At 36.1% G+C, this 27,968-nt stretch overlaps 1 protein-coding gene across 1 annotated transcript in view; it reads right to left on the bottom strand.

Annotated features, from left to right (window-relative positions):
- Positions 1-5,461: 5,461 nt before the first annotated feature.
- Positions 5,462-27,968, bottom strand: part of LOC109046919 (neuropilin and tolloid-like protein 1) — a 77,520-nt gene continuing 55,013 nt past the window's right edge. The window contains exons 5-10 of the mRNA XM_042714241.1: positions 22,967-23,008; positions 22,739-22,866; positions 17,674-17,902; positions 9,213-9,326; positions 6,765-7,341; positions 5,462-5,536 (exon numbers count right to left, since the gene is read on the bottom strand). Of these exons, the coding sequence (XP_042570175.1) occupies positions 5,476-5,536; positions 6,765-7,341; positions 9,213-9,326; positions 17,674-17,902; positions 22,739-22,866; positions 22,967-23,008 (1,151 nt within the window). The 3' untranslated portion in view covers positions 5,462-5,475. The remainder of the gene's footprint in view (positions 5,537-6,764; positions 7,342-9,212; positions 9,327-17,673; positions 17,903-22,738; positions 22,867-22,966; positions 23,009-27,968) is intronic.

The following is a 27,968-nucleotide window of genomic DNA, read 5'->3' as shown; positions in this document are numbered from 1 at the left end:
AGGATGGTTTTAATCATTCTCTCTTTCTTTTTCTCTTCCTTTCTTTCTCTTTCTTTCTTTGTCTGGAATTCAGAAAAAATACTTCATTCATAATCACATTTCTTCAAGCAGCAGTGAAATACAAAAACAAAACTGGCCCAAACTACATATTTGTATTTATGTTTTATAACATAATCTGAACCTTTGAAAGTTTCTAAAACATAAAAATACTGAAATACAATCAGTTAAAATTGTGGAACATTATTTCTCTACTTTTAACAAACTTCATTAGCAAATCTCCACCAGCAACTTAATTATAAACATTCATTTAGTTTTTGGAATTACTCATAGTATTTTAACTTAGTGAATGAAAGTCAATAAACAAAATATATTATGTATTCATGTTGTAAAGATACATTGCTGTCTCTTTTGTATTGTACATGGCATCTTCATTTTTGTAATGGCATATCAGCAAATTTCTGTCTAATATTTTCCATACCAACTCTGATATTTACAATGCTATTTTCATTATTCAGAAGTTACAAAGCTTTGTAGGAACATCGTTGATTTATTCGACATTTGTATTCCATAATCTGCTCAATTTTGTTTCAATTCCCATGTCCACGGCATATAACTTTATTAATCAGTGTATACATATCAGCCTATCTTACCAGATAACACATGCTTTAAAAACTAATTTTTTTGTTACTAGAAAATCACTTTCAAAGTAGTCCAACAGAATGTTTGTATCACTTTATTTAAAACAATCTGTCCAGCGTAAATCAAATATATTAACGAAATACGTTGTGTCAAATTAATAGGTTTCTCAAATTGTAAGTAGAAGGGAAATAATATGATATGTTGTACAACTTGATACCAATTCTTTGAAAATCTTGCTCGGCACACTTACATTATATGCATAGACATGACCGTAATTGACCTTAATGTTGAACATTAAGAGAATAAGTCTTGTGTTTAAACATCTGAGATGTTAGTCAGAGACATCTAAGTAGGCAATAGTCAGAGTAAAATCACTCCTGTAAAAGGAGGATTACAGACTACACCTGTTTATCAGTTGGTTCAAGTATCGCACCGTATGGTTTGAGAACATTTTAAAGGTCTTGAACTATGCTTCTCGCAAAGTGAAAACGTTATGCACCCACTCAGGACATTACAGTTTGTATTGAAAAATAATCTGAGCATTACAATCATCAAATCAGAGGAAACAAAAACATGTCTCTTATTCCACTGAATGAAAAATGTACATCAGTTTGTATATTCAGTTTCAGCCGAGTGTCTGAAAATTTGTTTTATTCCCCAAGAGCTTCACAGTATCAGCTACTTTTAGAAGAGTCTGTGTCAAGATATTCCCCATCAAATTCTAAAAATTGACAAAGTAGCAAGTTGTCACAAAGTCGCACCCCTTCAAATTCTTTGAGGCTGTTTCCACAAGATGTCAGTCGGGAGAGGTGTAAGGTATGATGTAACAACCTGCAAAGAAATGAACAGACTATTAAACTTCAGATCTAAAAATGTATTTCATTCATATTCAGGTTTAAATGAACGAATGTGTTGGTATTTACACTACTGTTCACAAGTTTGTGGTCAGATTGGTAGGATTTTTTAATGATTACGAAAAAAATTATCTTATGCTCACTAAGCCTGCATTTATTTGATCAAAAATAAACACAGTTAGTACAAATTAAAATATTTTGTCATATATATATATGAATAAAATATTCAATATATTTTAAAATGTAATTTTTCAGCATCATTACTCCAGTCTTCAGTGTCACATGATCCTTCAGAAATCATTCTAATATGCTGATTTTGTGCTTAAGAAGCATTTCTTAGGATTGTTTTTTTTTTTTCTCCAGGATTTTTTGATGAATAAAAAGTTTAAAAGAACAGCACTGATTTGAAATTTAAATCTTTTGTAACATTATAAATGTCTGTGCTGTCACTTCTGATCAGTTTAATGCATCCTATAAAATTATTAATTTAGATTGTAGTGTAAATGCTTCCTACTGTACATGGAACCTTGTTTTCACCACTGGTAAAAAAAAAGAAAAAAAAAGAAAAAAAAAAAAAAAAAACGAAATGTCTATATATATATTATATATATATATATATATATATATATATATATATATATATATCTATAGTATATATATATATATATAACTCACATATATATGCTATAAACTCTTTGTTCTAAACAGTAGATCTAAAACATATAGATATAAATATAAACTCACAATTACATAATATAAGCTTGCAATTCTATCAGAATTATAAAAAATTAAAAATCCAAACATATAAACTTCTCGATTTTACAATTCTGCCTTTTTTCTCAGAACTGTGTAAATCAAAACCAAAAAAAAAAAAAAATATTATCAGAACTGTGTAAATCACAACTTAAAAAACAAAAAAATATTTTTATTAAAAAACTTTTCTTTTAAATGTATGCCACACATAAAATTACATTTTAAACTAATAAACATAAAACATTTAAAAGTATAACATCAAAATGTATAAAAGTAAAAAGCTGGAACTAACCTTTTGTGCCTTCCACTTCAGATGATATTTTGTCTACGTATAACAAGAAAGCATAAATTCACCCATAATGTAAATTCATTCATTAATTAAAAACATTTATATTTTACTTTAATTATGTAGTTTCAATTCTAAAACAAAAATGTCAAGACAGAAACACTGACAATTCATGAATTAGTATGTTAACTTTAGTTTAAAAATGTAGCTTGAAAAACAGGGACATTTGACATATATTCTGTGTCTGTGTTCGTGTGTGCGTGTGCGTGTGTGTGTGTGTGTGTGTGTGCGCGTGTGTGTGTGTGAGAGAGAGAGGTGTTTTAATGTCTTGTATTTGAGGTTTTATAACATTTTGTTAATGGATCACATAAAAGCATGAAAAGTAAACATAAGATTTATAATAACTAATGTCATTATTAAATGTCATAAACTCATAAACTTGTTTTGGCGATTCAGCTGTTGAACAAATCATCTACAAAAGTTTGAACACCGTTAACATACAAAGTTTGTGAGCTACTAAAATGTAGCAAATGTTAACTTACAGCATTTGTCCTAAACAACAGCATCTGAAAGTTTACAGTATTTCAAAAATTGTTTATGTAATAGAATGTTCCCATAGTTTAATTTATTCATAGATGGTATATTATAAATCGTATGATTTATTGAATTATGATTGTTAGCATGCAGTTAGTAAGTATAGCAGTAAACTAGGGGAGGGAAAGGGCTTAGTGTCAGTCTATTTGTTACATATAAATATATATGTGTGTTTTATATATATATATATATATATATATATATATATATATATATTATATCATATATGTGTGTGTGTGTGTGTGTGTGTGTGTGTGTGTGTGTGTGTGTGTATGTGTAATTAAACCTATTTACAATAAATTTGTCTTGGGTTTGATGCTGTACCTAAATGCACAGTCACTCACTTTAAAAATGAGAAAGAAAGCATGCATACAAATCATAACATTAAAGTGACTGACAAATATGTGGATAAAGAGTGTTTGCTGAAAGTCACAAATATCTTAAATAAAAGCATTTTAACAAACAAAACGACAAATTTTGGTGGCAAAACATGGCAATAAAATGCATGCACTACAACAGTCCTGAAAGTACTAATTCAGATCTATTCACATAAATGAACAAACTTTCATGTAATGTTCTGCAATCCTAAACAAGTAACCTTAAAAAAGGCAATGTGCCTTAATTAGGAACTACACGTTAAAGCAATTTTATCACAGTCACTTCCTTTGTTACTGAATCCACGTCCTCCTTTACATCTGCAGGGTTTTTTGAAAAATTTCGCTTTAAAATGTCCATGTTATTATCATGCTGGTGTATATCTCCAGTCGACATTTTCATATTTCATTGGAGCCCATTCGTACTGATCCAGGATTGTACTATTTTCAAGAAGTCTACATGATGGAGACAATGCATGATGGGAGATGAGAAAAAAACACAGCGTTGCACATTACAAAGTATGACACACACAAAACCATTTGCAAAGCACAAACATAACAAAATCACCATTAATATGAAGAAATGCTGCTCTTTGTAGATGAAAATTAAGACTGACAAAAACTTCATGTCATGTTTAAAAGTATAAAACACATCAGTATAAGTAAAATGCATAGGTAAACTGTCTGGAAAGTTTACACAAATTTGTGTTTCTTTTTAAATTTAAAGCTATCAAAGACATTTTAAATTCCTTTCTTCTGTTCAACACAAAAAGGTGAATTTTTGTAGAATATAATGAAAGCTAATGATAGTGTTGTTATCGTTAATAATTAAAATTGTAATTGAAACGGTAAACCTAAAAAGTGTGGTCAAACTAAAGCTAATATAAGAACTTAAAACAACAGTAAAAACTTCAACAAAAACTGCAAATGTTACTTTTTTTTGCCAGCCAACTGAAATAAATGTGTTTAAGTGCTAAAACTACTAAAGTAATATGTAGAAATTCAATATGTAGAAATAAGAAAATGACTTTAAACTTTGAAATCTAAATACATACATATATACACAGCTAATTCTAAATATGACTAAATACTATAATAATACATTAATATTAATAAATACTGAAATAAATAAATAAATAAATGACCAAATCACTAAAACCTTAATTAAAATGAAATCTAGAAATGTCACCTTAATTTGCAACTAACTGACATAAGTACTATAAAATGACTAAATCACAAAAAAAACTAAAATAATTATATATAACGAAATTATTATGTATATACATAAAAACACAAGGTGTGAGTCAATTCAAAATATTAATAAATATTAAAACGGTATATAAATAATACTAAAATAACACTGGTGAATGATACTTTAATGGTGCTCTAGTTATCATTTTGGACAAGGTAGCCCAAATATTCTACAAAAATTCACCTTTTGTGTTTCACCGAAGAAAGTCAGTCAGGGTGAGTAAATAACATTTTTAAAAGCACTCCTATTTTTGTTCACAAACTACAATTTCCTTTCATTAGGGTTGAATGATGGCAAAGTGTATGTAAGACGAGCACAGATGGCCCTTGAGGAAGTATTGTTCTTCTGCTGCCCATACTTTTTACCATCTTGTAAGGGGTACTTAAATTTGCCTTTGACTGGATCTGAAATGCCTTTCAATTTGGATATCCTTAATAAAAATCATCAAATTGATTCCATGCATATTAGAACTGAAGATGATAACATACAAAACAAATGAAAGAAAGCTAAAATGACAAGCAACATATAATAGGACCTCACCAATAAGCAAGATGGTCAACAAGTCCTAATGATGACCATCTCAATGACAATGAAGGGTTTTGACAAAACAGAAATAAAATAGTACAAGAAAAAAATAAAATAACACTGACTCACAGTGACTAGACAAACATTTAAATACATTGAATTAAGTGTGTTTAAAGAGTCTTACCTTCAGATTGTCTGTTACACCCTAGTTGTGTTGTACTCAGATTCATGTTTGTTTAGAGACCCAATGAGGCAGAACCTGGAATATTATTGCTTTTATGTTAAATATCATGGTATTTTTGCGTAAAGGAATTTTAATGCACATTTCATTTGTTTGGGGTCTAGTTCTTTTGCATCCTGTCAGGAGAGCATATAAACATGCCCGAAATGTGCATATATAATCAATTTTTTTATTTTTTATTTTTTTTTTTACACTGAAAATCACTTCAAAAAGCTTTAAGCCATTTTCAAGAATTGGACGAATAGAAACACTCTTTTTTACTCTCTCTTGGGGATGCTTATTTTGCAACTGTTCAAAAGTTTGGTGTCATTAAGTTTTTTAAATGGTTTAAATGAAAAAAGTCTCTTATGCTCATCAAGGCTGCATTTATTTGATCAAAAATACAGGAAAAAAACAGTAATATTTTGAAATATTTTACAATTTAAAACAACTTTTTTCTATTTTAGTATATTTTAAAATGCAATTAATTCCTGTGATGACAAAGCTGAAATTTCAGCATAATTACTCCTGTCTTCAGTGTATCACATAATCCTTCAGAATTCCTTCTAATATGCTGATTTGCTGCTTTTTAATGAATTTTATTTCAGGATTCTTTGATGAATATAACAATTTAAAGAACAGCATTTATTTGAAATGGTAATGTATTCACTGACATAACAAATAATAATTTAGTAATTTTACTTTAATTCTTTGTATTTATTATTATTATTTTTTTTTACATTTCAGAATTTCAGTAAGATAATTTTTTTTTTTTTTTACATTTTTTATTTAAAAAGTATAAAAATAAAATTTTTACTGACCCCAAACTTTTGAACACTATATATCATTATCAAAACTGAAGTCATTTAGATAATTTCAAATATAATATTCTCTCTGAAAATTAACCTCTGAAAAAAAAGTGTTTATCCCTCAGTTCCATCTTCATGCAGCATGCCTATGGCTGAACATTAATCTTAAGATGTCAGCTTTGTTGATAGAGGCCTGTAAACATGCAGCAGGCATATTCTTAAAGTATCTTCTGCATCTCTTTTAAATCCAACTCTGACTGTGACAGCTGTCTTATTGACAAGAAAGAGAAGATCAAAGCAAAAGAAAAAAGAATAAAAAAAAAAACAGCTAAAAGAAAAATCAGTGTTAGGCTGAGTAGAGAAGCTAAAAAGGAATAAAAAACTAAAAGTGGGAGTAAATCATTCTAAAATATGCAATAAGTGGATTTTTTAATAATCAAAAATCAATGGATACTGACCGCTGCACTGCTTTCTCGTGTCTGGACAGCCTGTGGCTGGTGGTGGGCACTTCCTCCAGGTCATCGTCCAGGTCACAGGCATCCGCGGCATCTTGTGAGTAGGTGTGTCTCATTACCAGAATGTTCCTGCGGTTGGCTTGGGGAGGAAGCTGCCGCATGGGCTGCGGTGGGAGGTCTGTCAGGATGGCTGCCGTCGCCTCGCGGGCGCTCAGGTTGGTGCGGCTGCCCTTGCTGCTGGACAGCTGCGAGGACCCGCAGTGATGCTCGTGGACGCAGCGCGAGGAGGCGCACCGGAGCTTGTGGTAGTTCTCAAAGTCCTCGGCCAGCTCGGCCAGGTCCGCGGAGGTGGCTGCCGCGCTCCGGAGAGTGCAGAGCTCGTAATGTGGTGGCTCCTGGAACACCTCCTGGAACATGGTGGGGTCAAAGTCCTCCCGCCTCAGGATGTACTTCTTTCGCGGCTGCTTGATTTGGACGACCACCGATACGACGAGTAGGATCAGTACGATGCAGCATGTTACGCCAATGATGGTGCCGTTGGTGTTGTTGAGGTTGTCCAGGATGTTGGCTTTCCGCTTTTCTGCAAAACACAACAGAAAGCGTAATAAATTATTCCTGCAGGCATGCAATGTCATCGCAGGTTACCTTCTGTTGAAACTGTTGTACCAAAGAGATTACAAACAGCACGCAGAAGTAGTAAATCATTCTAATGGGAGAGCTTTGACATTTATGTAGCACAGTGAGTGTATAACATCTGTGCTGGCTTTGGTTCAGCGGAGAGGAGCATTTGTATTCAGTGGTGCAGACAAATCACAAATGAAGGCTTTATGATATGTTTCCAAAATGAAATATGACGTTATTGTACTAAAACCAAAACAAATTATTGAAATATTTTCTGCATATATTTTTTTGTAATTATTTAGTGTTATTTATTGTAGTATTGTAATTATTATTATTATTTTTTGTTCTTACCGTTTATCTTGGTCTAAGAAAAATATTATATAAACTGCACTGTATTCTAAAGCTGACATGTATTATATGATATGTAATACATGCTATTTCCATTAAATAATTAAATAATTAGGCTTTCATAATATCACTGTACTAAAACTAAATTCAAATTTCAAATATTATCTTTGTATATACATATTGTACAAATAATTTTCTTTGTATATATTATTTTTTGAATAGTAATTATTTGGTAATATTTACAATATTATTGTAAGTATTGTTTTGTTTTTTACTTTTTATTTCATACTGTTCATCTTGGTCTGGGGAAAATATTAAGTATTTAAAACTGACAGATATTATAAGATACCTGATACACATCTAATGTATTGTTTCCATTAAATACTATCTATCTATCTATCTATCTATCTATCTATCTATACAAACTAATTATTTAGTAATTTTACTTTTTTATTTCTAATTTCTTACTGTTCATCTTGGTCTGAGGAAAATATTAAGTACTGTATTATAAAGTTGACATTTATTTTACGTTCTTTGTATTTATTAATTTTTTAAAACATTAATTACTTAGTAACATTTATTTTGTATTCTTTTGAACTTTTCCTTATATTTTACTGTTATTCTAATAACTATTTTAAATTAATGCTAAATAAAAAGATGTGATTAATATTTCAACCAATCTTTAGAAAGCAAAAGCAAATAGCAATAAAATGTACTTTGTCAATGTGTTAAAAACATGTTAAAAACAGTTAATTAATACCTGAAGTTAACATACAAAGACAAGCCTAAAAAATACATTTTTATATGTTTTTTCATCTTAAACTTTCAATAAACTCCCAAAAATAATATATTTAAATTAAATTAAGTATTTATTATATCAATTAAGTTATACATTTAATTAAAACCAGTAATGATGGACAAAGATCAAGGATGCTCAAAGTTTTAGTTGAAATATTTTCTGAATAAATGAGCAAAAAATAATTTTATTTATTTAGTTACTTATTATTGTAAAAAAACAATCTGTGCTAAAACACCACTCCCGTATCCTCTACAGAAGCTCCCGGCACTATTTCCAACATTCATTTAATTCAGCTTGGACAGCTTATGTGAAATATAAGCACAGATATAGCCAAACTGCATTTAAGAATTGATGCTATTATTCAAACCCAGTCTGAGCCACAGTCATTCACATATACAAATGGATTTCTAGTGGCCAGATCATTTTTCTTAGCGACATTACAGTAGAGTATGCAAAGTCAATCAATAAACCCCAGCACAGAGGTTCGAAAGCTTTATAACAAGGTCTTTTTTAACAGCTGTATGTTTGTGAAAGCAGTGAGAGTTTGTTGACTAGCTATCAAGCGTGAAAGGGACAAACATTAAGACAATGCATTTCCCCAAGTATTGATTTTCATTTAGAGAAAAACGAAGGCCAACATATCCACATACAAACCTCTAAACATTGAGAGGAGCACAATTTACCTTTGCAGTGGTTTTCGTCCCAAGGGAAGACGCAGTTCTGGACTCCGTTGCACACCAGCGTGTTGTTGATACACATGTTACTATGGCAAAAGAAAGTATCTGCCTCACAGGGAGCTGATTAGAGGGAAAAACAGATAACAGATAATACTAATGTCATATTACACTTCATTTCTTCCTGTTAATAAGATGCTGTCTATAATTTTGCACTCTGAACACAATTAATCTCACAAATCACACTGGATGTCTATCTGACTATGTCTGTGCATCAATGCAGTTCAAATTTAGAAATCCATTACTCAATCCAACCAAATCAAATTCTGTTGCCTTCTGCTAGACATGAATTTTAATCCAGCTTTTCAAATATGCATGGAAACAAGTCTGTAGAAACTGTGCAGATATTTTGTAATATTTCTATTAATATTATTCTGGTTTAACCCCATAGGCATATACAGTGAATTAAAATCCTTAAAGGGATAGTTCACCTGAAAATGAATATTTTGTCATCATTTACTCCCCTTCATGTTGTTCCAAACCTCTATGAGTTGAACACAAAAGAAGATATTTTGAAGAATGTTGGTGACCAAACTGTTACTGGTAGCCATTGACTTCCATAGTATGGAGAAAAAAAAATTACAAATACTGGAAGTCAATGGCTACCAGCAACTGTTTGGTTATCAACAAATTCATACAGGTTTGGAACAACATGAGGGTTAGTAAGTGATGACAAGATTTTCATTTTTGGGTGAACTATCTCTTAAAATAGATTACAGATTCTGAGGTAATTTCACAAGTTTCTCTTAATTGCCTAGATGTAAAGCAGACACAAACTGCACACATAATATTTCCAAAAGTGCTAATTTCACTCAAGATCAAAGAAGATTAATCTAATATTTGTGTCACGTGTAAAAAATACATTAGGGTGGGTGTTTGAACACTCTTCATTTGAGCTTAAAAAAGAATAAATGTCTCTGAAATCATTGAATGGGAAATGAGAAAGTATTCATGAAGAGAACCTCTGTAACATTTACACTATCAGCAGACTCAATTAAAGTCAAGGTGACTTTCAGAATGGGCGGAGCATCGGCCTCAATCACCTCGCATGCCTCACTTGCCATGCTTATTTTGCAGTCTGTAGAGGACAAGTTATTTTGCGGTCTGTAGAGGACATAGGTCATCCAGTTTGTAAAAAAAAAAAAAAAAAACTTAAAATAACACAGCTTCAAGGTTGAATGGATGTACCTTGCGGATTTATTAATGACCTTATTCCCAAACTGTTCCCAAGTGAGAAATAACGTAAATTAGGATGAGTCATCATTCAAAAAGTGCTGTCCTCAGGACTCTGGACTTCATATTCTGATTCAGTTTCACTTTCCACCACAAGGAAGCGCTGCAGGCCTGTACTTCTCCTAAGTAAGTCACTAAACTAGACTGGACTTTATTTAAAGTTGATTCAACCTCCATATATATTAATTTCTTGAGACCTTGAGAAACACTTTACAATAAGGTCTCATTTGTCAATCTTGGTTAAGGCATGAGCAAATTTTAACTACCATTTAGCAATATATATATATTTTTTACAGCATTTATTAATATTTGTGAATGTTGATATTGCTAATGAAAACAGATAAAACTTTTGATTTAAAAAATTTTAGTAAATGTTAAAATTTATATTAGTCAGATTAAGAAAGATGTTATGTTCATTGTTAGTTCATGCTAGCTATTTTAGTTAACCAAAAAAAAAAAAAAAAAAAAAAAAACAAACAAACAAACAAACCAATGAACAAAATGAAACCTTAATGCAAGAATATTACTGTGAAAGTAGCCAGTAACCAGTGCATTTAACCATTTTTACAAGAAAAAAAACAAAACAAAAAAAACATCACTTTCTAAAAATAAAAGTCCAGAAATTAAAAGATTAAAATACTTTTTGGTTTAATTAATTTATGTAAAAATCTGGACAAACCACATCACGAAAAATAGCCATTTGACACGAAATGCACAGCAAAATGTTTTATTTAATACTTTTTGTCTTGTTTTCCAGTACAAATATCTACACATTCTTAAATCAAGATGCATTTACTTAAAGGGGTCATGTAATGCGATTTCAAGTTTTTCTTTCTCTTTGGAGTGTTACATGCTGTTCGTGAATAGATAAGATCCCTAAAGTTACAAAGAGTAAAGTCTCAAACCCAAAGAGATATTCTTTATAAAAGTTATTACCTCGTCGAGCCGGGACACACGGCATTTTTTGTCTCGTCGAGCCGGGACACACGGCATCACAGTATGGTGAAGGGCGTAACATTTCCATCACACGCTTGAGGAATTCGGCCAATCACAACGCAGTGGATAGCTGACCAATACACCTCGCTTTTCAGAATTATGAGCTTTGTATAAATCGACGCATTTCAGAAAGGCAGGGCATAGAGGAGAAACAATAATGTACAGTATGTGGAAAATAATGTGTTTTTGAACCAATAAACACATTTCATTACACCAAATACACAAAATAATGTTCTTTTTTTCACAACGTCATATGACCCCTTTAAGAAGTAAAACAATGTAAAAGTCAGGCCTTGTTTAAAATTTCAAATGTATAAAAATGAAGTTAGCTTATGCTTAAAACAATAAAAGAAATCTTATTTTTCCTGAATTTCTTACCCCAATGACAACTATTTTACAGATAAACTTATATTTATACTTATATTCAAAATATATATAGTATATCTGTAACTAGAAACATAATCTTGTTTGGCCTTTGATTAAATTTTTTATTTATTTTTTTAATTAGGAAGAATAAGATACGTTTTTTTTTCTTATTTTAAGCATAAACTCGTTTAATTTCTATATATTTAAATTTCAAAGTAATTAAGTAATTTTCCTTCTAAAAAATGTAACTTGATTTGAGTATTTTATATATTTGTAATGGAAAACAAGACAAAAAAAGTAAGCACATTTTTGTTTGCTTGTTTTTGCAGTGTGTGAATGAATTTTGATTTGAATCCATTTAATCATTAATATAAAAACATAATATGCTTCTGTAGTAGAGCGAACACGTACAGTTTGATTTATTTAAAGCTATTGGGCAAAACCCTTTTCAGAGGATGGTGGCTTCCCCCATTCAGCTGCTGAGTCAAGCAAACCAGAGGGAGAAATGGAGTGAGGGAGTGAGTGGGGGGGGGGTGCATAAGTAAGTGCCTGAACAAGTTATGCAGGGGTGTTACCCGGGCAACCGCACATCCTGTGTTTATTCACTGGATAGGGCTGCACAAAGGACACTGGGCTCCTACACAAATCCACCTATCGCCATTCACGAGACTGACGCAGGCGCGCAGCTGCTTCTTTCTGTCTCAAAAAGAGCATTTTGTGTTTTCTGCACCCTCAAGGGCTTCAGCACCAAACCACAGACTCACTCCCTCAACCATTCTTCTCCCGCATGCTTCAGGATATCCGTCTCTCTCTTTAAACGCACACTAATGTCCATTAAAGCCCAGCAATCAATCAGAGCAAGTGGAAGCTGTGCTGCTATGCTGTAGTCTGGAATTGGGCACAAATTTGCTCATTTACTATTCCTGACGCCAGGGGTTTTCAAACTTTTCGAAACCAAGGACCCTCAAACATGATGACTGCATTGAAATAAAGAAAGCTATATATTTGACATGTATTAAATGATGAGCGTTATTGATGAGTGGGCTACAAGTCAAACATTAACCCCCCCAATTTATCACCCTATATCCTTTCTCTCTCTCTCTCTCTCTCTCTCTCTCTCTCTCTCTCTCTCTCTCTCTCTCTCTCTCTCTCTCTATCACTCTCTCAGTACTTCCTCTTATAGCCAGACACTCAATCTTTATTGTTCCACTCCTGTTCCTCCTTTCTCACAATACTTCATCCTCTTTAAGAGCATCCATCCTTCACATTCCTTCTTTTGACTGTCTCTCCTCCCTCATTACGTTTTATAGTGTCTGACTCTGCTAGTGCTGCCCCGACTGTGCAAGACCACCCAATCAAAGGCGCCCGGGTGGCGGTGTACCACCACAGCCCCCATGCTTCCTAGAATCTGCTCCGTCCCTGCAGAAACAGCTCATCCCTTAAATTAATAATCTTGTAATTCTGTGCATCTGTGGTCTCGTCTAAAGGCTATTTAGCAGAGGAAACAGGGGAAGTGATCTTTATATTCGACATGGAAAGGTATGCAACAAATGTTCCTGTTCTAATTTAATAACAAATAGTTTATGTGTCTCATTTTGAAACAATGTTAATTTTGTTAACAATTTTTTTATTTTTTTACATGACTAAAACAAGACAAAGATGATGTCAACACTGACATCAATAAACGCTCACTCTGATAAAATTTTTCTATATTTTCCATAACAAAAAGAGGAGACATACTATAGACCAACACAAGTTTTAATGGGGTTGCCATATGTGCAGAGTTTAAATCCCCTTACAAGAGCTTCTCTCTTAAAGGGATACATTAGTTCATGTAAAAATGAAAATTCGGTCATCATTTCCTCACCCTCATGTTGTTCCAAACCTGTATGAGTTTCTTTCTTTGGTTGAGCACAAAAGAAGATATTGTAGCTTCTGGACAAATCAGACACACTCAGTTATTCATTATCTTTAACAAATAATCCAACAGACCCTCTCACCCAACAACCAGACTGGGTGCAGAGACGTCTGTGAACATCCCCCCGGCACCTGGTTACCATGGTAACCAAACCATTTCAGCTAGACCAGATAAACTTTACGACTTTAAAGTATGTAGAGAGAATCTCCCTCCTACTCAATTCCCTCTAAAACAGACAAACACCAATATACCAAAATAATTATTTAAATAAAAAAAAAAAAAAAACAAAAGAAAAAAAATTCTGTAAATGATCATGCACATCCCCAGAAAACTGTGTGCATCATTTTTGTATGTTATACTGTTGTATTATGATAGATCACTAGTTAATATAACCTCACCCATTCCATGTTTGGCATTTTTGAATTCATATTATCATGATCATAAATGAGAGTGTATATTATATGTTGATACCTATGCAACATATTAGTGTTCTAAGAATCTTTAATAGTTTTGCATCAACACCCAATCCAGTGACATATGCAAAATACCATGCTTGAAGACAAAGAGCCATAAAATTTCCCTCCAAAGGTACCATTCCTCATTGGCTTACTCTAATCCTGAGGGTGTGACCCCCTCACACTTTAAAGATCACTGATGACCAGATCAGGGGGTTCATTTAAATTCTGAGAAGATGAGATGAGATGTTTGTTTGTTTAGATTAGTTTTGTATTAGTGTTTAGTTAATAAACTTTTGTGCACAAATTACTTGTTTGGAACACTCAAATTGAGTTATGGCATCCTGCCTTTGTTTAGCCAATATGAAGTTATGGTGCCGGTTTGGAGTTATACGGTGTTCTGCCTTTGTTTTACTGTCCATTAAAGTCTGCCACATTTTACTTACGGTGTAGACAAACGAATTAGATAGATTGCGATCTACCAAACAGTTCCATATAACAAAGCACTGTTAAGACAAGATACCTTGTCAGAAATACGTAGACTAATCGTGAATAACCTTTAATTATTTTTTCTTTTTTTTTCTTTTTGTAATGCAGATTATTCACCAGGCTGTCACTTCTTGTTGGGACGCGTGTGGACTTAAATGCCGTAGCTAGCATGATCAATCATAAAATCAGTAGCCTACTAACAGTTCACAATTAAATCCATATCCTACTTTTTCTTGTAACCCGATAAAATCAATCCATATCGATGAACGTCATCAGAGATGTTTAATCCACATGCTTTCTGAGCATTATTCCTGCTTGCTGGTGTAATCCACAAGTTGTTCTTTTAGGTTAGGCTATTTTATTCAAGTCAATATAAAAGCAATATGCTATGTCTAGCATTCTTTTACGTAACTGAGCATAGCAAATGAATTGGTATCCACGTTATCCACTCACATGTCTAACTTAGTCAGCTTGTTACGGTCAAAAAAACAAAACAAAAAAACCTTAATACAGTCACATTACTATATGCAATATACTGTATGAGACAGCCTATGATCACTAAATTTTATACAGGTGTTACTATAACGATTTTGTAAATGATTATGATGATGATCATGATGATGATAAATGATGATCAGCAACCAAATATTGAAAATGTGGAAGTTACTGCCTTTTGCCTTGGTGTGACTTCTCATGTTTTGCCGACAATGCAAAGGCAGAGTACATTAACTTCAAAATATGGGTAAAAATTTAGAACATTTTTATGAAATGTTTTTAAGATGACGGAAACTGTATTTAGTGTGATCTCAGTTTAATAAAAACATTGTAAGCCTATGTTAGGCCTATTAATTGTAATGATTTAATGTCCATGGTTATTCAAACAATAAATTATATAGAGAAAGCGAGCAAAGAACACAACAGAGCTTTTTGAAACTCAGAATATCAGTTAAATCATTGCATCGCAAAATGATTCACTGTTTCGAAGTGCTCCAATCGGATAGTGTATCATGAATCATTTGATTCAGATCGGGATTTCAAAGCGTGTATCGCGAATCAGATCGGAACGTCAGAGCGGGTTTGTGGGATGTTTTTATCCCCACCGGGAATAAAAGTAATTCAGCAGAGGCAGGGATGCATAGACCAGAGGGGGGGAAATACCCCCACCCCCCCCGGCAAATCGCACCCTGGTCCTACTTATAATTAATTTGGCTGGAGAAGTAAAAAACTTAAAAGTAATTTTCCTCAGTTTCACATTCTAGCGGGTTAAGGTCTTTTGCAGGGCAGCATAGTCCAGTGGCGTCATATATATATGCAAATTCTTTCTCTGCCAGCACGAGGCACTGTTGGAGTGGTAGAGATCGAGGTTTCCCCAGTAACGGCTGTACTCAAAGCAGCGCTCCGCTCACAAACGCTGCTCTACAAGAAATAACAAACAAAAATAAAATAAAAAAACATCCAAAATTTTCTGAAGACAGCCAGTTTCCTTCAGAAATACAGTGATATAAAAAAAATACTAAAAAACGTTGATGATCTGAAAACATCGACAAACATACACAGGCTGTTCCATATATAGTCGTTTGCGCTGTTTGTTGCTACTAAATCTGCCATCAAACACTTTCCGCGACGAACTGTAATAAATCCACACATAGATCTTACCTACTGTTTGCGATTGAGGTTGCTGAACAAATGCACTTACGTAACCTCTGTGCCATACAAAGTATTTTTTGTTGTTACTTTAATTTAGCGCAAAATTATTGTGATTATCTGTTTAACCATTACGAAGCATCACTAAAATGTTTTAATTGACTAAAACTAGACTAAAATTCCCAGACTTTTAGTCAACCAAAACTTGACCTAACTAAATATGATTTACTAAATTCTTTCAATAAATATGTTCACTAAATATGATAAAAAATACATTTTTCAAAAAGATTAAAGGAATAGTTAAAAAATGGAAATTCTGTCATTATTTACTCACCCTCATGTCACTATCCCTTCAAACTTCAATTTCTGTTGATGAACAACATGGCTGTGCAACTCATAAAGCTCATAAACCACAAAAAACAGTAAAAACTTCTAATTAGAATATTTATAATTTCAAAATTTATACAAAAACAATAGTGTGATTGTGGCTCAAATCACTGGGAGAATGTGACCAGCTAAATAGATGGCCCGTGTACCTTTAATGGACACATGGATGAGCTGTTTTCATTTTCCAGGTCCTGCTCGGTTTAGCGTTCTGTCAGGTATGAATGTGCTGGTGAAAATGAGAGTGAAAGAGTGTGTTTAATAAGTGAGTGTTCATAAAATAGGGAATGAGTGCTGAAGTGTAAGATGTCAGTGGTTGTCAGATTTTGTACAAACATGTACACAAGGGTGTAAACCCAACCGTGCTGTGAGGTGAGATGGGCTTCATGAAAATTGTCAAGAAATGTCTATGTCTTATTTCAACCTAAAACCAATATACAACAGTTTATTCAACAGTTCGTTTTGGTTCTCAAATCTGATTGGTTGAGAACCGTGAGATATTGTACTGGTATTGCTACAGGAATGCCCTTCCACCCTTTGTATCACTCGGCTTCCCGTATTTCTCACAGCGAGTGACACCCAAAGTGGCTGTTCAGCACTCATGAACCCGCCGAGAGCAGCCTCACCTTGGCCAGATCTTCTGGAATTTGCCACAGGCTCTGATGTCTGTATAGTGGTTAAACATGAAATATAATTCATTTTGGGTAATTCTAAAGGGCAGTCTTTGGTCTCATTAATCTATTAATTGTTTCAGAGCAAATAGATTTAGCTGAGGGCAAAATCTCATCACGTTATATTTTATGTTACCTTAATGCTGTATATCACAGCGCTGCCTTTGTACTTTTGACTGAATGACTAACAAAATAATAAATACATTGTAAACACACGTGAGGGTTAGATAGGAGAGCTGTGTGTTATGACTTACGCTCTTGGAAGGTAGTGAAGAGTATCCGGAAGCGGCTCTTTCGGCTGCCCTCGTCGGCCCACATGCGGACCACGCCCAGCGCGGACACCAGCATGATGTCGTTGGCCACCGTGCTGCAGAATTTATTCCTCAGGTCTTCCACCGAGCTGCTGCCATCGTACACCGCCACAAAATTACGTTTACACTCATTGGAGTTCTGCATCTCGTAGTCTAGGATACGCAAGTAGATCTAAGAGAGAGAAGAAAAGAAGGAAACACAGACTTTTACACCCATTGGAAATCTATTACTTCTAACACACAGGGAACATGATTTTCACAAAGGAAATGGACACTTCTTTCGAAATAATATTTCGAAATTTCAATGCACCCATCCCAGCTGTGAAATCAGTGACATCTAGATTACCTGGTACACTGTGTTAGCTTTAACAACAGATCTCTGTAGTCAAAAAAGCCTCACATTGATGATAATTGCACAGATAGATCAATAACAAGAACACAGAGGGTTACGTTTGAAATAGCTGGTACACAGAATTGAAAGGTTTCAAAAAGTTGCAGTGATGAGCTCTCAAAGCACGGCAAAAAACTACATTCACTCACACCAGCTCCTTTGGGCTCTCTCAAAACCAGAGAGGTGTTAGAATGAACCGTCTGTTCTCTTCTCACTCAATCTAACCCTAATCAAGCTTACTTCACACCTCTCCTCATCCAGACTCCTGTTTACACCATTTGAAATATTAGAAAATTCAGACTAAATTTTTGGTATGATATAAGGGCAAATGACAACATTTTAATTTGGAAGTGTACTTTTCCTGTAAATACACTGCCAGAATTATCCTCACCATGATAAACCAAGTAACACTATTTGACAGAATCAAAACTTATATTAACACAGAGTGTTCTCCTTTCAGCGGTTTGAGTTGAGCACTTGGTGTCCCATTATGACAAGTAAATGAAGCAACCTAGTTCAACCTAGTCTCACTAGTCTCAGTGACCAATGGCTTGTGTGTTACTCAACAGCTCAGTAAATCTTCTCATTGTAATAACATTTCGTTCAGCTCATTTCCACTTTTATAGGGGGAGTGGTCCGTGTATCATTCCAGCAATGTTGGTTGCTTTGTCTTTGCCACCCCATAATATGCTCAGACCTACAATATAAGTAATGAACTAGTGACACCATAGTCTTTCTGAACTGCTGTGGTGTGTACAATCTCTCATCATCAGCAAAAACAGGGGGTGTCACGTTAACCCACACATAAAACCCCACTTTCTGTACTCACTCACATTTAAACAAATGAAACATACAGTATGAGGCTTTCCAGTTCCCTCAGAGAATCACATGAAAATGATAGGAGAATCTCTACAGTATGTGCCAGCTTCTTAGAACTTGTTAGGCACAATTTTCTAGGCAGAATATGAGGAATGTGCGAGATGGTAATTAGACAGAATTGATTATATAAAGCATTAAGAAACCCGACCGGTTATTAAGACAGACTCGTCTAATAATATAATAACCTTAGGGCAGCTGAAAGCAAAATCCAGAAACTGATCCGGAAAGTACATCCACTGACAACCAAGTAGCCAATCGCTAACACTGCATTATAAACCCTAAGGTAGAGAAATATATAATGTGAAAAAATCAAATATTTAATCAAAAGATTTGGGCTGTCCTCAGATTACACAGTCTTATCATTGAACTCTAATTAATGGTGCTTGCTATTCCTCTTAATTTTTATATTTTCCACTCGAAATTTGACACATAACTCATGAAACACCATCTGTGATACTAACTAAATAAAAGGTCTGTTTGTGATTTTCTAAGTGATAAGACAAGACAAAACAAAACAGCACACGTTTCAAACACATTTGAAAAACACTATAAAATTTTAAACTTTAAATCTAGTTTATATCAATATTTTTTCGTACTGTTAAATACCATAGGTATAGTAAAAAATACAGTCTATATATATATATGTATATAAAAATAAAATTATATATATATATATATATGTATATATGTATATATGTATATATATATGTATATATGTATATATATATATATATATATATATATATATGTATATATGTATATGTATATATATATATATATATAATTAAAATGATATATATATATATATATATATATAATGCGTATAAACATTATTATTATTATTTAAATATATACTGGGAAAGTTGTCTGACTAGATTCAGCATAGTATTGTGAGTGTTGCCTGTGAAAACGGCACTCACAATTCTTCTGAAAATGCAAAAATGTAGCATGCAAATTTTTTTATAATTGTTTCTTATCCCACTGAAAGCCGAACTAGAGGATCCCAATGACCTTCAACATAATATGTGAATTAGTGAAAATGACTATAATTACAAAACTCCTGCACCCCTCCATCTGAAACAAGCCCCCTCCAGACTCCAGAAGCCGGCTTGACTGTTCAAATACACTCTAATTAACCAGTAGAGTTATTGTATCTCAATAACTCAAGTTTTTTTCCATTCTACCACTCCTCTGGAACAAATTAGTCAGGGCTGCCTGACATCGAGACATCAACCTCTGGCCAGTTGGGGACTGCTGTCTCTTCAGGGCATGTGGATGCGTTTGAGGTGCTGTTCACATCCCCCTCTGCGCTGACTTATTTGTAGCCTACATCCACTGATGTTCCCACCAGAGCAGACAGAAAAACCGGGAATGGTTGCAGGTCAGAAATTCTTATTCTATAACAGACCCCACCCCTTTTTTTCCCAATCAGACAGTAAATCAAATAAGAAACAACAAGATGAGATGTACATGTCTGGAAGGTTATAAGCTTGTGGAATTAATTGGATGAGATATATGAAGGACTGTGAGAGATGTGGCGAGGAGAGCCATTTGAGCAACAGTAGCTGGTGTCTAGAGGAAGGCACAATGCTTTCCCCGCCATCTGTGCTTCAAACAATCATCCCTGTGAGATTCCAGGGCCAGATAAACATGACACCGATTTAGAGCTGCTACAGAAAATCATTTCAGTGAAACAGAGAATATAACACTTAACATTTCAAAAACAGAAATCCCCAAAACTATGTATCAAAGTCAGTAAGTGTCTTCAAACTAGATTTAGATCTATATTCACATTCAGAAACTAGATCATTCCACAAATCTGCCATCCTGAGCATTGCAATTACTTTAATTACTTAATTTTTCTGTGAGTGGTCCATATCCTCCCCTTAAGGCCTGTTCACACCAAGGATGATAACTATAAAGATAACAATATAGTTCTAAAAATCATTCTAAATATTAAATAATGGCAAAGTCAATACCACAACTATAACGATAAAGGCACAGAGAAACAATATCGTTTTTCCAGCTGATGAACAGTAAAAACATTGACAGCCAATCAGAATCAATCCTGCTATAATGAGCTCGAGAATTTAAAGTGGCAGACGAGTGTGTGCTTAGAATAAACAGACAATAGCGTCCGCTGGTGTGGACGCTAATATAGTTCCCTTTATAGTTATCGTTCTTGGTGTGAACGGGCCTAATATCCCTGCTCACAGTCTGCTGTATAAATACTGATATATCAGCCAACACTCAGTGAAGTATCCGGAGGAGAAAAAGTTAAAGTCTTCATAATAAGCATTGTGTACAAATTCCCACAAATGCACTCATGAGTCACAGAGCTGAAATTTCCAGTCTCCTTTGAGCAGTGCTGGTGGATGATAAAAATGCTTGAATAGCTGTGTGAAACTAATCTCTGTGAAAAAGACAAGGGCATATGCTTTTGATTTGTGCCTCTGGAAGGACATCAGATAGAACAAAAATCAATTTCTGAAGTAATAAATCACATTAAACACAAATGTTATCACAGAGCCATGGCATAATACAGACTTTTTCCTCTCCAGTCAACACTATCGCTATATAAAGAAATACAGGAAATGGAGGCAATTTATTGTGTTTAGTCATATGGCTACAGATCGGTTCCACAGGTAACTTAATAACTCTGAGCAAATCCATCTATTACAGCTGAAGTGTTTTGAGTTTTTGATGCTAAAATACTTTCTTCTTTCCCACATAACATGCGGGGAACATTAAAAAGAAACAAAGAAGGAAAGAAAGAAATATTTTTATTCAGCAAAGACACTGACACTGAAAACACTGACAATATTAAGAAATGTTTATGGAGCTCTGAAGCATATTAGAATAAGACTGGAGTAATGGGTGCTGAAAATGTAAAAAATATTCCAAATTACAAAATATACTGTAATAGCACTTTCAGTATGAGAAAGGCATATTAAAAAATATATATATATTTATTATTATTATTACTAAATTATGAAGTTGTTGCTTTTACTGTATTTTTGATCAAATAACTGCAGCCTTGGTGAGAAAGGTTTATCAAAAATATTTAGAAATCTCCAACCCCAAACTTTGGAACATAGTGTCTACAGATAATCAGTTCCCTGGGACAATGGTCAGTTATACAGTTTAGAATATTATACAAGAATATGTGACTGCAGAATTATGCAACTGACCAATCAGAATACAGTATCCCAGACAGCTATGCAATAAATTATCCTAATGAGGGTGCATTTATTTTTTTCCCATTTAACTACACAATAAAAGAGAAAAAAAGAGCATGATCTATTTTTTTTTTACTGCTGTACCACAAAAAGACAAGGGCTCCAATTAAAAAAAAAAGAAAAAAACTCTGACCCCAAATTAACTGCACCACCTGACCTTTCCCACATAAAAACAAAGGAACCCATGCGAGAGCTCATTCTGCTGTATATCACACACCCAAAAGCTGCCACATTTTTTTTATCCTCAAATGAATTCCACCTAAACAACATACAAATTTGCCCCGAGATGTTTTCGCAGATCATAATGCAAACGACTGCAAAATAGGAAGCCAAACACTGAAGCGTGTTAGGCAGTTACTGCACAGCTTGAGGCAGATACAAGCTGTCATATGTCAGAAACGTGGCAGGCAGGGTAACAGAACAACAAAAGGAAAACAACTGGGGTGATATTAGACAGAGTGGGGGAAGTTGGGATGGGGGCTGACTGCGTGGGACTGACCTTGGAGCGAGGAGGGGCACGGATGTACCACTTGCAGTCCACTGCCTCAGTCTGCAAGGCTTTACCGTCTTTAGTGATCTGCTGCGATTCAATGATGCCTTCAGGTCCTCCCATCTCAAATTCACAAACTGCAGCGGGGGTGACATAAGAAGACAAATTACAAAAAAAATGGAAAGCCATTAGATGTATTCATATGAAGGATTCTTTTGACGAATGAATAATACCCACAGGGAAGAGGTTTGGGGACTCCTATGTCTTTAAAGTCAGGATCTGAAAAAAATAAAATAAAACAGGATATAAAAACAGACTTAATTCAGATAACCAATAACCATAAATATCATGCTGTGTTAGATCAGCTGAACCATTCAACATACAATCGATGCCGTTGACGTTTCAAAAATGATGCAGTTGCAGTTTGAAGTGCATTCTTTCAAAGTGGTATGAACAGGAATTAAGCATTCAATAAACAGTGATTAAACTGCTCATTTAGCAATAGCTTCCAGTATTTCTCATTTGACTGCTCTGTAGAGGCTTGTGAAAAAAATGTAGATATGTTTGGCAAGCTGTCTGTAATGGAGGGGCTAGAGGAGAGGATATGACAGAAAGATTTAAAAGAAAGCAGGAAAGTGTTTGTTTGTAGTTCTTCATCCTAAACCTTTATTAATAATACCACAAAACTCCTCATTATTCATCAGTATTCTATACCCATGAAATACCTTTAACAGTATAGTAATCTTTTCCATTTTTGTGGTTCACAAACTTATAATAGGTTAATTATACAGCTGGACTGGAGTGTCTAGAGAGTCTTAGCAAAAGAATGCAGCAGGAATTAGATCTAAAACCGTGACCGATGAATTGGGATATCACTTCGATAGACCAATCTACTTTGAGTGTAAACTAAACGAGCCAGTGCACATTGGGATGCAATTATTGCATCCAGCTACTTCTGATCACTGCGTGAGCATAAGAAGGCAGTAGTTGCAATGCATACCAGCTTTTCGCTTTGGAGCCGAGCAACAGTATCGTTCTGCTCTACTGAGTCTACTGTGAACTACGAGTTCAGCACGCTCTGGGAAGCTTCCTGTGTTGGCGAGACGGCGCTTCAGCAGCAGTCGTTCCAGTGTTGAGTGGTTTGCGCACTTCAGGCTGCACTACTCCCTGTTGTGTTGCAAGCGGCCATCTCCCTTGTGTGCCTCAACACTGAAAGAGCATTTGCTAAAGAATTTCCTCTAAAAGAGCTCCACGGGTGCATCTTTATAAAGACAACGGATTTTCCTTATAAGGATGCCTTTTCACCCGTGCGTTTCTGTGTGCGGTCATTACCTGGCACCGGGTGATGGTCACGATCGCTGCCTCACGTGTCTGTCAAGCACGCTGAGGTGGCCTTCATGGATGCGTCATCTTCCCACTGCGGGAAGATCACGATCGCTGCCTCACGTGTCTGTCAAGCATGCTGAGGTGGCCTTCATGGATGCGTCATGTTCCTACTGCGGGAAGATGATCATCTCAGAGCTGCGAACCAATCTCCGCTACCTTCAGGGGGGCAGAGTCCTGTTGCCTCTGTCGCAATCTGGGGCTCGTTCTGGTGGACAGACGAGGACCACTTCAAGCAGTAGCACGGGCGGTTTGAGGGTCACAGTGGTGGCAAACCACACAGGGAACCAACCCTCTGGGAACCATCACTCCTCTTGCACCTCCGATCCAGTGGAGCAACCCACGGAACGTGCTGGGCCCTCTTCAAAGAGCGTACCAGCGGTATCCAGTGGGTTTCCCCCTGACCAGATGTCAACCTCAGCATCGGAGGGAGAGCTGTCGGATGAAGATTTGGCCACTCTGCCGCCCTGCGGGACAGTGGCAAAGCCTGAATCGGATCTGGAAATGGCAGCTATGTTTTCCCGGGCCGCTGAGAGGGTAGGGCTCGAGTGGAATCCAGAGGATCTCTTTTCTTGATATGGAGTTGGATTCGGTCGAACAGACAGCACGCCTCACAGAGGAATGTGCGCAGTCAGTGCTAGCCTGCTTGAATATCTGAATACGTCACTGGGTCCAAGTTACAACGGCCTGTCACCAAACCCTCACTCCGTGGTCAGATCTTGCATTTCTCCGGGCAGGGGTGCCCCTAGAGCAGATATCAAGGCATGCTGTGGTTCAAGTCTTGGGCCGGCAGTACCAAAACTGAGGTGCCCTTGAGCAAGGCACCAAACCCCAACTGCTCCCCGGGCGCTGCAGCATAAAATGGCTGCCCGATGACCCCGTGAATGGGAAGTCTCTAGGTAAGCATGACCTCATCATCAGGTTCCTTAGAGGGGCCTCCTCGGCCCCCCTCGATACCCTCTTGGGATCTGTCTCTGGTGTTAAAATCACTACAGCAGGGCCCATTCGAGCCTTTGCATTCAGTTGAGCTAAAGTTTCTTTTATTGAAAACTCTGCTCCTGCTTGCACTGGCCTCCATCAAGAGGGTAGGGGACCTGCACGCATTTTCGGTCGACGATTCGTGCCTAGAGTTTGGGCCAGATGACTCCCGGGTAATCCAGAGGTCCTGGCCTGGCCACGTGCCCAAGGTTTCCACTACACCCTTCAAAGACCAAGTAGTGAACCTGCAAGCGCTGCCCCTGGAGGAGGCAGACCCAGCCTTGGCTTTGCTCTGTCCTGTCTGAGCATTAAGATGCTACGTAGACCAGACACAAAGTTTCAGGACCTCAGACCAGCTTTTTGTCTGTAACAGAGGCCGACAGAAGGGGAATGCCGTTCTAAGCAGAGGATGGCCCACTGGATTGTGGATGCCATAACCCTGGCTTATCAGGCACAGGGTGTGCCCTGCCCATTCAGGTTGCGAGCTCACTCAACTAGAAGTGTTGCATCCTCCTGCGCGCTGGCTTGTGGTGCCTTTTGATAGATATTTGTAGAGCTGTGGGCTGGGTGACCCCTAACGCATTCGCTAGATTCTATAGCCTTCATGTAGAGACGGTATCCACCTGTGTTCTCACCTCAAACGGGTAGTGGCACCAAGAGGCCCTGGTTAGTGTCGGCTTGCTAAAACTGCTCCAGAGTGTCCGTACTGTAGACCCTGTTGAGATCCTTCATCACCCTAGCCAGCCGGATGCAGTGGAACTTCCGGTGCCAAGCCTTCATGATGAATTCCTTGGCTGGGTTCCATATTGAGACCGGTACTCGTATGTGTATAGTCCACGGTATAGCCTTAGAGCCTGTGTTTCCCCGGCAGACTTCTGCCTTCCCAAGAGGGTTTTAATCACCTCAAATTTCTCCATATACACCTAAACAGATGCTATATGTGTATTTGCTTCTGAAAACTCCTTCGGGAAGGATGGGGCTTCTGCAGCATCCCTGCTCCAAGCAGAATGGGTACGTTTTCACAGTGTTATCCAATTTCACCCAGTGAGGTAGTGCTTTGACAGTGGTGAGTGGAACTACTAGGATACCAAATAGGGGCGCAGGCGGCTCGCAGAGGGCACTGGAAGGGGCAGCATCCATGGTGCTTTGGTAGGGATCCCAATTTGTCGGTCACAGACGTGATGTCGAGAGTGACCGACTGAAAGGGAACATCTTGGTTACATATGGTAACCCTCGTTCCCTGGAGGAGGGAACGGAGACGTTAAGTCCCGTCGCCATGGTTGCTGTACCACCGCTGAGCCGCCGGGTCACCAGCTTGGCTCCTCAGCGAAAACCTGGTATGCACTGCACCTGCTGCCGTCTTATACTCATGCTGTGATCACCAGCAGCTGGATGCAATAATTGCATACCAATGTGCATTGGCTTGTGTAGTTTACACTCAAAGTAGATTGGTCTATCGAAGCGATATCCCAATTCGTCGTTTACCGTCGTGATGTCTCCGTTATCCCCTTCAGGGACCGAGGGTTACCATACGTAACCGAGACGTTTATAACAGATTCAAACTGGCAACTTAAAAAACAAACAAACAAAAAAAAACTATCCAACAAAAATAACTCACTCACAAAATCATTCCACACAGACAACCATAAAACACATTCACCAAAAAAAACTGATTCACTAAAAAAAATGACCATTTTTGGCCATTTTTAGTGCAATAACCCCATTCATTGAACAGCATTTGGTCCATTGTGTCTGCCAACACAATTTTTATGTCTTGTGCTTCTATACAGTCCTACTCTTCACCATAACATAAATGAACATATTCTATCAGAAGCAGCATTGTGCTACACAGAACTTATAGATGAGCAGTTTAATTACTCTCACCCCTCTATGATTAGATTGGCTTATATTTAGTATGGGTGATATTTCGCTCTGTGATTCCCCCCGTTCATTTTGATATTCATACATGGACAGAGACAGTGGCATTTACAGAAACGAATCTCATTAGAAAACACACACACACACACACACACACACACACACACACACACACACACACACACACACACACACACACACACACACACACACGAGAGTCTGAACCCATTGAGAGACAACTGGATTGAACCTCAGTTACCTTTACAGGAGAGACTAATTGATTTGTGGATTGATCTGGTGTAAACGGCTGATTTATTTTTCTGTCATTTCACCCTCCTGTGAGCACTTATGTGGGTCACTGTGTGCATGTTCGCAGAGGACACCCATCACTATTATGACATATTCAGTCCTATTTTAGAACACAGACACGTGGTTCCTGGCAGTATGAGACTGTAGGATATGAAGCAAGACACTAATCATGTAATATAATAATGTCCACTTATAATGTTAGTCAAGGTTTCTTACAGCAAAAACAATTGCAATTCAATTGCACGACCATTATGTCATACTGTACCTTTAAGACTTCTTTATAAATGATCTCTGTTGTGATTGGCTAATCTTGGCGTCCCAGTGTTGCTGATTCGTTTGGAGTCAAAGGGTCAATGTATGGCTAGTTAGCGTGCAAATTTATTGTAAAGGTTCTGTGCAACCCATCTTTGTTTAACATTTCACACATTGCACATGCTGCTCAACATCCACACTAAAAAATTGAGATCAGATCTCGAACCAGCAGATGCACTCAAGTAATGTAGGATGAAAGACGTATGAATGAGAAAGATTACATTACAGGACTATGGTAGGGTAACACAAGAGAGAAATGAGATTCATTGGCAGAAATAAGATAAAATGATTGGACAAAGAAGGAAATGGTGTAGAAACAGGATCTGGGCTCTGCCATCTACATTCTCACTCTGTGGCTAAATTCACACAGCAGAACATT

Source organism: Cyprinus carpio, chromosome A24 (genome assembly GCF_018340385.1).
Source record: "Cyprinus carpio isolate SPL01 chromosome A24, ASM1834038v1, whole genome shotgun sequence".
NCBI classification, from domain to species: Eukaryota; Metazoa; Chordata; class Actinopteri; order Cypriniformes; family Cyprinidae; genus Cyprinus; species Cyprinus carpio.
Note: the sequence above shows the minus strand (reverse complement) of the source record. Positions and strands in the feature narration are given on the sequence as shown.